Source organism: Salmo trutta, chromosome 32 (assembly GCF_901001165.1).
Source record: "Salmo trutta chromosome 32, fSalTru1.1, whole genome shotgun sequence".
Lineage (NCBI taxonomy): Eukaryota > Metazoa > Chordata > Actinopteri > Salmoniformes > Salmonidae > Salmo > Salmo trutta.
The window spans coordinates 39,880,038-39,893,356 of NC_042988.1; the positions used below are offsets into that span (position 1 = coordinate 39,880,038).

Below are 13,319 nucleotides of genomic sequence, written 5' to 3' on the forward strand. Positions count from 1 at the left end.
CTGTGTGTTAGCTGCTGGGAGACAGATCCCAAATAGTAGTAGGTCGTGCTGTATGTTAGCTGTCTGTTAGCTGTCTGTTAGCTGTCTGTTAGCTGTCTGTCACCTGTGTGTTAGCTGTGTGTTAGCTGTCTGTTAGCTGTCTGTTAGCTGTCTGTCACCTGTGTGTTAGCTGCTGAGAGACAGATCCCAGATAGTAATAGGTCCTGCTGTATGTTAGCTGTCTGTTAGCTGTCTGTTAGCTGTGTGTTAGTTGTCTGTTAGCTGTCTGTTAGATGTCTGTCACCTGTGTGTTAGCTGCTGGGAGACAGATCCCAGATAGTAGTAGGTCCTGCTGTATGTTAGCTGTCTGTTAAGCTCTATGTTAGCTGTGTGTTAACTCTGTTAACTGTCTGTTAACTGTCTGTTAACTGTCTGTTAACTGTCTGTTAGCTGTCTGTTAGCTGTGTGTTAGCTGTCTGTTAGCTGTCTGTTAGATGTGTTTTAGCTGTCTCAGTTAGATGAAGACCATTATTACTTGTTTGTAATCATGCCCTTTAGACCTGTAGAACAAAGCTGTTAGTAAATCAGGTTGACAAGGAATCATAATTCCCATAGGAAGTCTTAATCTTCCTATTGTGTTATCTGAAACTGTTTGATGTAGCTAGTATCTACATCCCCCGTTCTCACTCCTTATCTGAAACTGTGTTTGATGTAGCTAGTGTCTACATCCCCCGTTCTCACTCCTTATCTGAAACTGTGTTTGATGTAGCTAGTATCTACACCTACCCACTAAGTTCTCATTCCTCAACTAAAACCACTATTCCTTATTGTCCAACCCCAGGGCAGTGACAGCGAGTACGAGGTGGATCAGAATCGGGGAGGGCAGCAGAAGACCCACTCCTTTGTCAACCACTACATCAGTGACCCCACCTACTATAACTCCTGGCGCCGCCAGCAGAAGGGCGTCTCCCGCCCCCCGGCCTACGGATATACCCAGCCAGAGCCGCTTCACCCCCACCCCCTGGATGAGCAGGACCCCATCCAGCCCACCACCAACACCACCCCGAGACACCCTCCACCCCTGCCCCCACTACCCCCCCTGCTGCCCCGGGCCCTCTCTCCATCCCCCCAGCCCCAGGGCCTCCAGGGGCTTCATAGCCAAGGGGGTCTCATCCAGGGTCTGGCACCCCAGGGTCAAGGCACACTATTCAGGTCAAAGGGCAGCCGGACTCCCACTCCCTCGCTGCTGTCCTGTTCTGTGTCTGAACCCCCCAGCCAGCACGGGACCCTCCTGTACAGCAGTAGGCCTCCAAGCAGCCTGGGCTGTTCCTCCACTCAGCAGCCTCCTACCGCGGGATTCTCCTCTTTCGTTTGAACCACGTTTAACACACTGCTCCCAGTAGGAACATACATCCCAGAGGTCTCTTTTATCCCTCATTCACTCTATAGAGCTGACCCTGAGCCCTACTGTGCTGGCTAGCCCTCATTCACTCTATAGAGCTGACCCTGAGCCCTACTGTGCTGGCTAGCCCTCATTCACACTATAGGGCTGACCCTGAGCCCTACTGTGCTGGCTAGCCCTCATTCACACTATAGGGCTGACCCTGAGCCCTACTGGCTTGGACAGTTTCTTTTCACATGATCCTGTCCAGCATGGTTCCATCTACCATAGTGGATGTGTAACCTGGCCAGCGCCGTACAGCTCACTTTGGCTCATAGTGAAAAGGGGATTCTTTTGTTGTAGTTGGTTTTACTCGCATTTACATTTTTTCTGCTTGTTTCTTAATGACAACGATTTTTAAAGGTGTTCTCTCGATATTATAGTAAACATTGCAGGCATCTTGGATAGTATTTTTTCGCTCTCCCGTGTGTGTGTGTGTGTGTCTATGAGTGAGCGAGAGAAAGCGAGAGCGAGAGAGAGAGAGAGAGAGAGAGAGATTTAATAAAAAATGTAAAAAGACAATCATTCAGAATGTTTATGATGCTTGGCACATTAATAATAGTATTTTACATGACAGCCACGACACGTGAACCAGGAGATGAGTATTTAAAGTGCAGTCTATATGAACAAGAGAACAGTACCACATCACAAAGGATCAGTGGACTGTGGACTATGTCTTACAGAGAATGACAGAAAACACAATTAAAGGGGAAAAGACTCAATGTGGGCTAGAAATATGAACCAAGGACGAACGTAAGAGACAACTGTAACATGACGAATGACATCTGGTACCACGACACTCAATCAGCTACAACGGCTTCAACACCTTTGATGTTCTTCTCACTTAAACCCAAAACATTGTTGCTATTTTATATGTACATATGTGATATGCATTTGTCTTCATTTTGTTGAACAGATATTTATTTCTTAATGGTATCTATCAATCACTTCTGTAATGGTAATGTTATCAATGTCATTAAAAAAGTATTGCATAATGTTATCTGTGTGCTTACAGCTACAGCACATTCCTCTGCAACTGCACAACGTTGCATGTGGTTTTTCAACACTTTACAATATGATTCAGGCTTCATTCCACCTATACATAGATAAACACCCACATGTGTTGTATTATAATATTCATTTGTTGGATTATAATATTCATTTGTTGTATTATAATATTCATTAGTTGTATTATAATATTCATTTGACCAAAGTATTATGGGACATTTCTAACGGGATGGAACCCATTGGAAGAAGGTGCCTGATCACATTCAAGGTCCATAAGGACACTTATATCACCTGTGTTGTGTGCTGAAACTCACTGTACACATCAGAACCACATGATCATGGTACTACTGCAACAATAAATTATTTTATTTTCTACAAATTGTTTCTTTGAATGCCTCAAATTGTAAGCCTTGAATAGATACCCAGACTCTGAATGTTCCGGCAGTTTATTCAGTTTCTACCTGAAAGGTCAGCCTCATAGGTCTGGAGCAGATATCAAGGCACTCGCTAAAGTTAAATAATCAGGTTCAGCCTCACAGGTCTGGAGCAGATATCAAGGCCCCCCCTAAAGTTAAATAATCAGGTTCAGCCTCACAGGTCTGGAGCAGATATCAAGGCCCCCCCTAAAGTTAAATAATCAGGTTCAGCCTCACAGGTCTGGAGCAGATATCAAGGCACTCGCTAAAGTTAAATAATCAGGTTCAGCCTCACAGGTCTGGAGCAGATATCAAGGCCCCCCCTAAAGTTAAATAATCAGGTTCAGCCTCACAGGTCTGGAGCAGATATCAAGGCACTCGCTAAAGTTAAATAATCAGGTTCAGGCTCACAGGTCTGGAGCAGATATCAAGGCACTCGCTAAAGTTAAATAATCAGTAATATGTTGAAGTCTGAATAACATGAACTTGTCCATGTTTATGTACTGTTGCTAGGCAACACTACTGAAAGAACCCCATCCTCCTTCACATAGAACACAACTCTGTCAGAGCCAGAGCCATAAGGATGACTGACACTAGATGCTAATAGGCAGGTAGCTGACCTGATTCTTCCCAGCCACATCAGAGACAGAGCAGAGACAGGACAGAGACAGAGACAGAGCAGAGACAGAGCAGAGACAGGGACAGAGACAGACAGAGCCGAGATGAGACAGGGGATGACAGGGGGATGACAGGGGAGAAGGGGGGATGACAGGGGAGAAGGGGGATGACAGGGGAAAAGGGAGGATGACAGGGGAAAAGGGGGGATGACAAGGGAGAAGGGCGATGACAGGGGAGAAAGGGGGATGACAGGGGAGAAGGGGGGATGACAGGGCAGAATGGGGGATGACAGGGGAGAAGGTGGATGACAGGGAGTAGGGAGGATGACAGGGGAGAAGGGAGGATGACAGGGGAGAAGGGAGGATGACAGGGGAGAAGGGGGGATGACAGGGGAGAAGGGGGATGACAGGGGAGAAGGGAGGATGACAGGGAGAAGGGAGGATGACAGGGGAGAAGGGAGAATGACGGGGAAAATGGGGAATGACAGGGGGGAAGGGGGATGACAGGGGAGAAGGGGGATGACAGGGAGAAGGGAGGATGAAAGGGGAGAAGGGGAGATGACAGGGGAGAAGGGGGATGACAGGGGAGAAGGGAGGATGAAAGGGGAGAAGGGGAGATGACAGGGGAGGGTGGGATAGTACGCCTGGAGATAATCTCTTTATTTCTAACCGGAAAATATGTATCCTTAGTAGAGGGGAAGGAGAGAGACGAGAGACAACAAAAAGAGAGAGGGGTTGAGAGAGAGAGAGAGAGAGAGAGAGAGGTGGGTACAACGAAATGAGAGGCCTGGTCTACAATCCACAGGAAGCTCCAGAAATCTTATATTTTGCAGAAGCCCTCCTCTGACGGCAGTAATTGGACAGAAAGACAGATCCTTGGCAAATCGTTAATGCATCCACAAACCCAAACAGAGCACTGCAGTTGTCTAGAGATTCTCATTAAGATCCAACTCACAGGGCCAGGAGCCAGATGGAGTGAGGGAGAGAGAGAGCGAGAGAGTGCGAGGGAGAGAAAGAAAGACAAAGAGGAAGAAAGAGAAAGAGAGAGAGAAAAAGAGAGGGAGAAAGAGAAAGAGTGGGAGAAAGAGTAAGAGAGGGAGAGAGCGAGAGAGAGAGAAAGAGAGAATACACTGGGAACTCAGCCAACAAGAAAAGGAAATGGCTATAAAATATGACTGATGGACATTGGCTGTTTAAATACAGTCCTTCATGCTGTTCATTTCATCACAGAAAGTACATGAGAGAGGAGAAAGAGAGAGGGGGATAAGGGGGGAGTTTACAGTAAAGTGCTTGTCAACATGAAGTTCATCACGCATCTTTTAGAACAATTGAATTGTCTGAAAAAGTATTTTCCTAAATGATAATATGGATAGAGATGATGAATTAGTTCACTGACTGTGATTTGAACATGAGTTTTTTCCAGTGTCATCATCTATCACTCAACAGCAGCCCTGCCAGTCAGAGTAACAGAGGGGGCTGATTCTGAATAACTATATAGTCTAATGGCCATATCATCACAGGCATTGTTAGGCCAGGTGTAGGATGGTTATTCTAACCTGGATTGTTTGGCCAGGTGTAGGATGGTTATTCTAACCTGGATTGTTAGGCCAGGTGTAGGATGCTTACTCTAACCTGGATTGTTAGGCCAGGTGTAGGATGGTTATTCTAACCTGGATTGTTAAGCCAGGTGTAGGATGGTTACTCTAACCTGGATTGTTAGGCCAGGTGTAGGATGGTTATTCTAACCTGGATTGTTTGGCAAGGTGTAGGATGGTTACTCTAACCTGGATTGTTAGGCCAGGTGTAGGATGTTTACTCTAACCTGGATTGTTAGGCCAGGTGTAGGATGGTTATTCTAACCTGGATTGTTAGGCAAGGTGTAGGATGGTTATTCTAACCTGGATTGTTAAGCCAGGTGTAGGATGGTTCCTCTAACCTGGATTGTTAGGCCAGGTGTAGGATGGTTATTCTAACCTGGATTGTTTGGCAAGGTGTAGGATGGTTATTCTAACCTGGATTGTTAGGCCAGGTGTAGGATGCTTACTCTAACCTGGATTGTTAGGCCAGGTGTAGGATGGTTATTCTAACCTGGATTGTTAGGCAAGGTGTAGGATGGTTATTCTAACCTGGATTGTTAAGCCAGGTGTAGGATGGTTACTCTAACCTGGATTGTTAGGCCAGGTGTAGGATGGTTATTCTAACCAGGATTGTTAAGCCAGGTGTAGGATGCTTACTCTAACCTGGATTGTTAGGCCAGGTCTGGGATGGTTATTCTAACCTGGATTGTTAGGCCAGGTGTGGGATGGTTCCTCTAACCTGGATTGTTAGGCCAGGTGTGGGATGGTTCCTCTAACCTGGATTGTTAGGCCAGGTGTGGGATGTTTCCTCTAACCTGGATTGTTAGGCCAAAACACAACACGCAGAACGAACGGCCGAATGAATGAACTGCAGAAGAACTTCAGATGGACCTTGGGCTGGGTACGCTCACTAAAACTTTGAGGACCATATGGTTCTGATTAAGGTTGAATATTTTCCATCAAATCTACCAATTCTGCAAGAAAATTGTAAGCTTCTCCCGGGCATCCTGGGTATTCCTGTTCAACCTGAGTCTGACATAATTATACCTCATTTAGTTGATGTAGTCTAGTTTTAAAAGTAGCGGTAAAAGCGGTAAAATATTATGTGGTTATTATTACAGCCTAGTGAAAATGACATTAGTTTGAGTCTACCTTTGACTGAAAGATGTTAACCAGCTTGTTAAGTCCTTTTCTCTCCCCTTGTACATGGCTATCAGGGGGATTTGGAAAGGTTGTGGCTGTTTTTATATTAAACTGTGCATCCTCTACTTAAAGGCTGTTATCACCCCCTTGAGAGGAGCCCTTTTCCATAGGCTAAAACATGTTACCTCTCACGCCCCTGAGTCGAACCAAACGCAATGCTCGGTCCCTCTGGGTGACCCTATCATAATCAATCTGCTATCATAATGAATCTGTTGATAGACTGCATACCCCCCAGCATACTTCCACCCACCTCAACAAAGCATGCGGGTCATGCCCCTTTGTTCTGTAAATCCTGCACCTATTGGAAATCATCTTGTAAGTCATGTGACTATAGACCTATCTATCCCCTCCCTGGGCTGTAAGTCATGTGACTATAGGTCTACCTATCCCCTCCCTGGGCAGTAAGTCATGTGACTATAGACCTACCTATCCCCTCCTTGGGCAGTAAGTCATGTGACTATAGACCTACCTATCCCCTCCCTGGGCAGTAAGTCATGTGACTATAGGCCTACCTATCCCCTCCCTGGGCTGTAAGACATGTGACTATAGGCCGACCTATCCCCTCCCTGGGCAGTAAGTCATGTGACTATAGGCCTACCTATCCCCTCCCTGTGCAGTAAGTCATGTGACTATAGGCCTACCTATCCCCTCCCTGGGCAGTAAGTCATGTGACTATAGGTCTACCTATCCCCTCCCTGGGCAGTAAGTCATGTGACTATAGGCCTACCTATCCCCTCCCTGGGCTGTAAGACATGTGACTATAGGCCTACCTTTCCCCTCCCTGGGCTGTAAGACATGTGACTATAGGACTACCTATCCCCTCCCTGGGCAGTAAGTCATGTGACTATAGGCCTACCTATCCCCTCCCTGGGCTGTAAGACATGTGACTATAGGCCGACCTATCCCCTCCCTGGGCAGTAAGTCATGTGACTATAGGCCTACCTATCCCCTCCCTGTGCAGTAAGTCATGTGACTATAGGCCTACCTATCCCCTCCCTGGGCAGTAAGTCATGTGACTATAGGCCTACCTATCCCCTCCCTGAGCTGTAAGACATGTGACTATAGGCCGACCTATCCCCTCCCTGGGCAGTAAGTCATGTGACTATAGGCCTACCTATCCCCTCCCTGTGCAGTAAGTCATGTGACTATAGGCCTACCTATCCCCTCCCTGGGCAGTAAGTCATGTGACTATAGGCCTACCTATCCCCTCCCTGGGCAGTAAGTCATGTGACTATAGGCCTACCTATCCCCTCCCTGGGCTGTAAGACATGTGACTATAGGCCTACCTTTCCCCTCCCTGGGCTGTAAGACATGTGACTATAGGCCTACCTATCCCCTCCCTGGGCAGTAAGTCATGTGACTATAGGCCGACCTATCCCCTCCCTGTGCAGTAAGTCATGTGACTATAGGCCTACCTATCCCCTCCCTGGGCAGTAAGTCATGTGACTATAGGTCTACCTATCCCCTCCCTGGGCAGTAAGTCATGTGACTATAGGCCTACCTATCCCCTCCCTGGGCTGTAAGACATGTGACTATAGGCCGACCTATCCCCTCCCTGGGCAGTAAGTCATGTGACTATAGGCCTACCTATCCCCTCCCTGGGCAGTAAGTCATGTGACTATAGGCCTACCTATCCCCTCCCTGGGCTGTAAGACATGTGACTATAGGCCTACCTATCCCCTCCCTGGGCAGTAAGTCATGTGACTATAGGCCTACCTATCCCCTCCCTGGGCAGTAAGTCATGTGACTATAGGCCTACCTTTCCCCTCCTTTGGCTGTGTGAGATATGGTACCCGTTGCCACACACACACAAATTTGAATGTGACAATCATTCATTACCCATCTCCACAGTTTGGAAAACTGGTGGGGCCCACACAGAGCCTTTTGTCGGTCTCAGTAAAGTGAGAATAGCCTGAATTCTAGAATACCCCTCTATCGCTTTAAGACGCCATGTGGGAGGGGCGTGGTCAGACTCACGAAAGGAGTGGAAACGTGATGAACGTTGCACCGGTGTACAGCCACCCCTGACAGAAGCACAGAGGACACATCATAGCTACTATTTTACTCTGGAAATCAACTTCACTATGTTGTTTTGTTTCCAAATAAAAATAATAGAATTGGGATTTTGGAAGAGTCGATAGGATATATATTCTCTACATTTTGCCTGGTCCCGTTGTTGAGCGGATCCTAGCCTACTACAAGACAAGCCAACAGACAACGTTGTTGTGTGATGAACGCGCCCTTGTCTTGAACCTGGGGACCCGTTGAAACTGTCACGCGGATCAACGCCTTGTGAATGGGATGCTTTTCACGGTGAGTTCCGGGTGGCCTATGCATGCGCTTTAAATTAGATCCATAAAAAAATACTTAATTGTGGATATTTTATTCCGTCTTGATCATAGTGCATACAGTTTACAAACAGACAGGAGCGCAGATGGGGGGACCACGGGGGGTGAATATTGGGAGGGGAGAAGCTATTGTAATCACAGACCAGGCTACTTATTGTTCCCTAGTCAGTGATCCTCAGCCGTGTTGAAACAGGGTTATTTCATGATTCTCTTTTTTAACAGCTTCATTGGAGTAGTTGTCCCCTTTCTGTCGAGTGTAGACTATTCCCCACATTACAAACAACAGACCATTGCAACATGCAGTGGTTTTGGGCGCTGCCGGGTGCCTGTTTATTGAATGCAACGATGTTGCAAAAATGACGGTAGTCAGTAGAAATAGGCTCGTGTTACTTTGTTGCCTTTTCTGTGTCTGGCTTCATGATCATTTGCTTTGCGTTTTGAAATCAATACAATAAGATTGTGTTTTAGGTTTTCTGTTAGAACTCTGCTTTCAGTGGACTTATAATTATTTTCATATTTCTTAACTTTATATTCGACTGATTCATTTAGAAGTTGTGTAGCTTAAAGGAATTCAAGGACATATGGTGCGACTCACTTTGTATTATGGTAAAAAGAAAAGCATCGGTTGTATTGAAGGCAGGGGTTTAGCTCCTGGATAGGTTGTCTAGACTAGGGGAGCATGGTGGTCTAAATCTATGATGATGGTGACTCCGGTGAAATCTTTTCTGATGTACTCCATCATACCATGTCCACGAACAACGTCCTCTTTGATAGCCTAACTACTAATTGGTTGCACCAGAGCACTTTCTTAAAGAACGTGCATTTGACAGAATGGGAGAAAATTCATTTTTGCCAACTCACTCTGCAGCATTGGGAGAGGTGAGTTTGGATCTCAGGCCAGAGAATTGTTCAATCATTAACCAACAGACATTAGATGAAGTGGAACTGCTGGTGACAGAATGGACAAACTGACCCTGTTAAGTCCAAAACTGTGTACACACACACACACACACACATCGTAGCAGACAGTTCACCTACTGTTTAGCCTCTCGTCGTGTGTGTGCGTATGCGCTGGTACACTGGTCAATGTGCATCCCATTCTCCCAAACCATTACCCTCCCAGCCAGAGACTGTTGACATGGCAACCAGATCTGTGTCACTGGGCATGGCTGTCAGAGTCATGGCCTCAGATCAGCTCATTGGCTGGAAGTCCTCTACTGGCTGTGTTCCAAATGGCACCATAGTCACTATACGGTGCACTACTTCTGACCAGGGCCCATAGGGACAGATAGGGAACCATTTGGGACACTGTCATAATGGACCATGGGGGGTTGTGGTTATTAGGGCAAAACTTTATTTAAAAAAATGTGCAACGGAAAATTCAATCAAACCAACCGTTTCTCATTGGACAAATTTAGGTAGTAGCCTACCCCAAGTTTCACTCAGGTTTCTTCCGTTTTGTTGAATCAAGAATATTGGCGGATAAATCAAACGTTTCAATTGTCATGAAATGAATGGATCTTTTCATTTGTCTGTGTTCCTGTGTGGTAGCTGTGAACCGCTGTGTTCTGTCTTTCACCACGCGCTGTGTTCTGTCTTTCACCACGCGCTGTGTTCTCTTTCACCACGCGCTGTGTTCTGTCTTTCACCACGTGCTGTGTTCTCTTTCACCACGCGCTGTGTTCTGTCTTTCACCACGCGCTGTGTTCTGTCTTTCACCACGCGCTGTGTTCTGTCTTTCACCACGCGCTGTGTTCTGTCTTTCACCACGCGCTGTGTTCTGTCTTTCGCCACGCGCTGTGTTCTGTCTTTCGCCACGCGCTGTGTTCTGTCTTTCGCCACGCGCTGTGTTCTGTCTTTCGCCACGCGCTGTGTTCTGTCTTTCGCCACGCGCTGTGTTCTGTCTTTCGCCACGCGCTGTGTTCTCTCTTTCACCGTGTTCTGTCTTTCACCACGCGCTGTGTTCTGTCTTTCAACGTGTACTGTGTTGTGGGGGGAAGGCCATGTCTTTCTGGGGGGGGCATGCATCCTGCTTTAAACCGAACTCTGTCATAGAACGTGTGTGTGTGTGTGTGTGCGCGCACATGTGTGTATGGGGGGTTGACGTTCCAGGAAATTCCAACATAGTGTTATTTTCTCCTAGGAATGTCTCTGCGGACTGCGACACTGAGCTGAATGATGCTGAGTATGTGGTGAAGGGTTGTACCCTGTAGTTTGGGTGACTGATGTTGCCAGTTCAACACTTAGAAGTAGGTCTTTCAGCGACCAGGGACGCTTTGAGGTTGGAATGGATCCATCTTTATCATTGGTTCCCCTCCTCTGATCCTGACTGTTTACTGTTCTGGCAGGTTGTATCCCTCCTCTGATCCTGACTGTTTACGGTTCTGACAGGTTGTATCCCTCCTCTGATCCTGACTGTTTACGGTTCTGACAGGTTGTATCCCTCCTCTGATCCTGACTGTTTACTGTTCTGACAGGTTGTATCCCTCCTCTGATCCTGACTGTTTACTGTTCTGACAGGTTGTATCCCTCCTCTGATCCTGACTGTTTACTGTTCTGACAGGTTGTATCCCTCCTCTGATCCTGACTGTTTACTGTTCTGACAGGTTATATCCCTCCTCTGATCCTGACTGTTTACTGTTCTGACAGGTTGTATCCCTCCTCTGATCCTGACTGTTTACTGTTCTGACAGGTTGTATCCCTCCTCTGATCCTGACTGTTTACTGTTCTGACAGGTTATATCCCTCCTCTGATCCTGACTGTTTACTGTTCTGACAGGTTATATCCCTCCTCTGATCCTGACTGTTTACTGTTCTGACAGGTTGTATCCCTCCTCTGATCCTGACTGTTTACGGTTCTGACAGGTTGTATCCCTCCTCTGATCCTGACTGTTTACGGTTCTGACAGGTTGTATCCCTCCTCTGATCCTGACTGTTTACGGTTCTGACAGGTTGTATCCCTCCTCTGATCCTGACTGTTTACGGTTCTGACAGGTTGTATCCCTCCTCTGATCCTGACTGTTTACGGTTCTGACAGGTTGTATCCCTCCTCTGATCCTGACTGTTTACGGTTCTGACAGGTTGTATCCCTCCTCTGATCCTGACTGTTTACTGTTCTGACAGGTTGTATCCCTCCTCTGATCCTGACTGTTTACTGTTCTGACAGGTTGTATCCCTCCTCTGATCCTGACTGTTTACTGTTCTGACAGGTTGTATCCCTCCTCTGATCCTGACTGTTTACTGTTCTGACAGGTTGTATCCCTCCTCTGATCCTGACTGTTTACGGTTCTGACAGGTTGTATCCCTCCTCTGATCCTGACTGTTTACTGTTCTGACAGGTTGTATCCCTCCTCTGATCCTGACTGTTTACTGTTCTGACAGGTTGTATCCCTCCTCTGATCCTGACTGTTTACGGTTCTGACAGGTTGTATCCCTCCCCTGATCCTGACTGTTTACGGTTCTGACAGGTTGTATCCCTCCCCTGATCCTGACTGTTTACGGTTCTGACAGGTTGTATCCCTCCTCTGATCCTGACTGTTTACTGTTCTGACAGGTTGTATCCCTCCTCTGATCCTAACACCCTGTCCCCTATAGTTTACATCCCAGCTGACACCATGTCCACTATAGGCTGTATCCCAACTGACACCCTGTCCACTATAGTGCTCTACATAACATCCTGCTAGGGAATAGGGTGTTGTTTAGGATGCAGACATCATTTGACTGTATTGTCCTCTCTTGCTTTTGGCACACAGTTCTAAGGGTCTGTAACTAAACTAAACTAAACTAATCTTAACTTAACTAACTAGGTTACATGATTTGTGCACAGGAGCCAACCTTTGAGCTTTGGTTCATTAGTTCACTGCAAACTGTATGTAAACCCTGTTAAGTTGCCCCAACATCTATATTCCAAGGGGGTTTTGTGAGTCTCAAATGTCACTGTGAATACTGTTTGTTCCTGGGACCCTCTTGTTTCAGGCCTGGGTGTGGGTGGGGGGCATACTAACGTGATTAGTAGAGTTTGTTCACAAGCCAGAGGAAATGTTTATTCAGCAATTCCCTGCTATCTGGGGTCCTGAGGATGTCCGACTCATTATACAGTCCTCTGCTCGCTCTCATCATTATACGGTCCTCTGCACTCTCTCATCATTATACAGTCCTCTGCACTCTCTCATCATTATACAGTCCTCTGCTCGCTCTCATCATTATACAGTCCTCTGCTCTCATCATTATACGGTCCTCTGCTCGCTCTCATCATTATACGGTCCTCTGCACTCTCTCATCATTATACAGTCCTCTGCTCGCTCTCATCATTATACAGTCCTCTGCTCGCTCTCATCATTATACAGTCCTCTACTCTCTCATCATTATACAGTCCTCTGCACTCTCTCATCATTATACGGTCCTCTGCACTCTCTCATCATTATACAGTCCTCTGCTCTCTCATCATTATACAGTCCTCTGCTCGCTCTCATCATTATACGGTCCTCTGCTCGCTCTCATCATTATACGGTCCTCTGCTCTCTCATCATTATACGGTCCTCTGCTCTCTCATCATTATACGGTCCTCTACACTCTCATCATTATACGGTCCTCTGCTCGCTCTCATCATTATACGGTCCTCTGCACTCTCTCATCATTATACAGTCCTCTGCTCGCTCTCATCATTATACAGTCCTCTGCACTCATCATTATACAGTCCTCTGCACTCATCATTATACAGTCCTCTGCACT

The 13,319-nt window shown here is 46.7% G+C and overlaps 2 protein-coding genes across 5 annotated transcripts in view; both read left to right on the forward strand.

The window, feature by feature from the left end:
• The window catches only part of LOC115171889 (protein sidekick-2), a 346,069-nt gene extending 343,262 nt beyond the window's left edge, over positions 1-2,807 (forward strand). For all 3 annotated transcript variants that reach the window (XM_029729082.1, XM_029729084.1, XM_029729085.1), the window contains one exon: positions 821-2,807. In XM_029729082.1, coding sequence (XP_029584942.1) covers positions 821-1,354 — 534 coding nt within the window. In that variant the 3' untranslated portion in view covers positions 1,355-2,807. The remainder of the gene's footprint in view (positions 1-820) is intronic.
• Positions 2,808-8,178: 5,371 nt separating this feature from the next.
• LOC115171890 (cdc42 effector protein 4-like) overlaps positions 8,179-13,319 on the forward strand; it is a 32,744-nt gene continuing 27,603 nt past the window's right edge. For both annotated transcript variants that reach the window (XM_029729087.1, XM_029729086.1), the window contains exon 1: positions 8,179-8,554. The gene's annotated coding sequence lies outside the window, so the exon portion shown is untranslated. The remainder of the gene's footprint in view (positions 8,555-13,319) is intronic.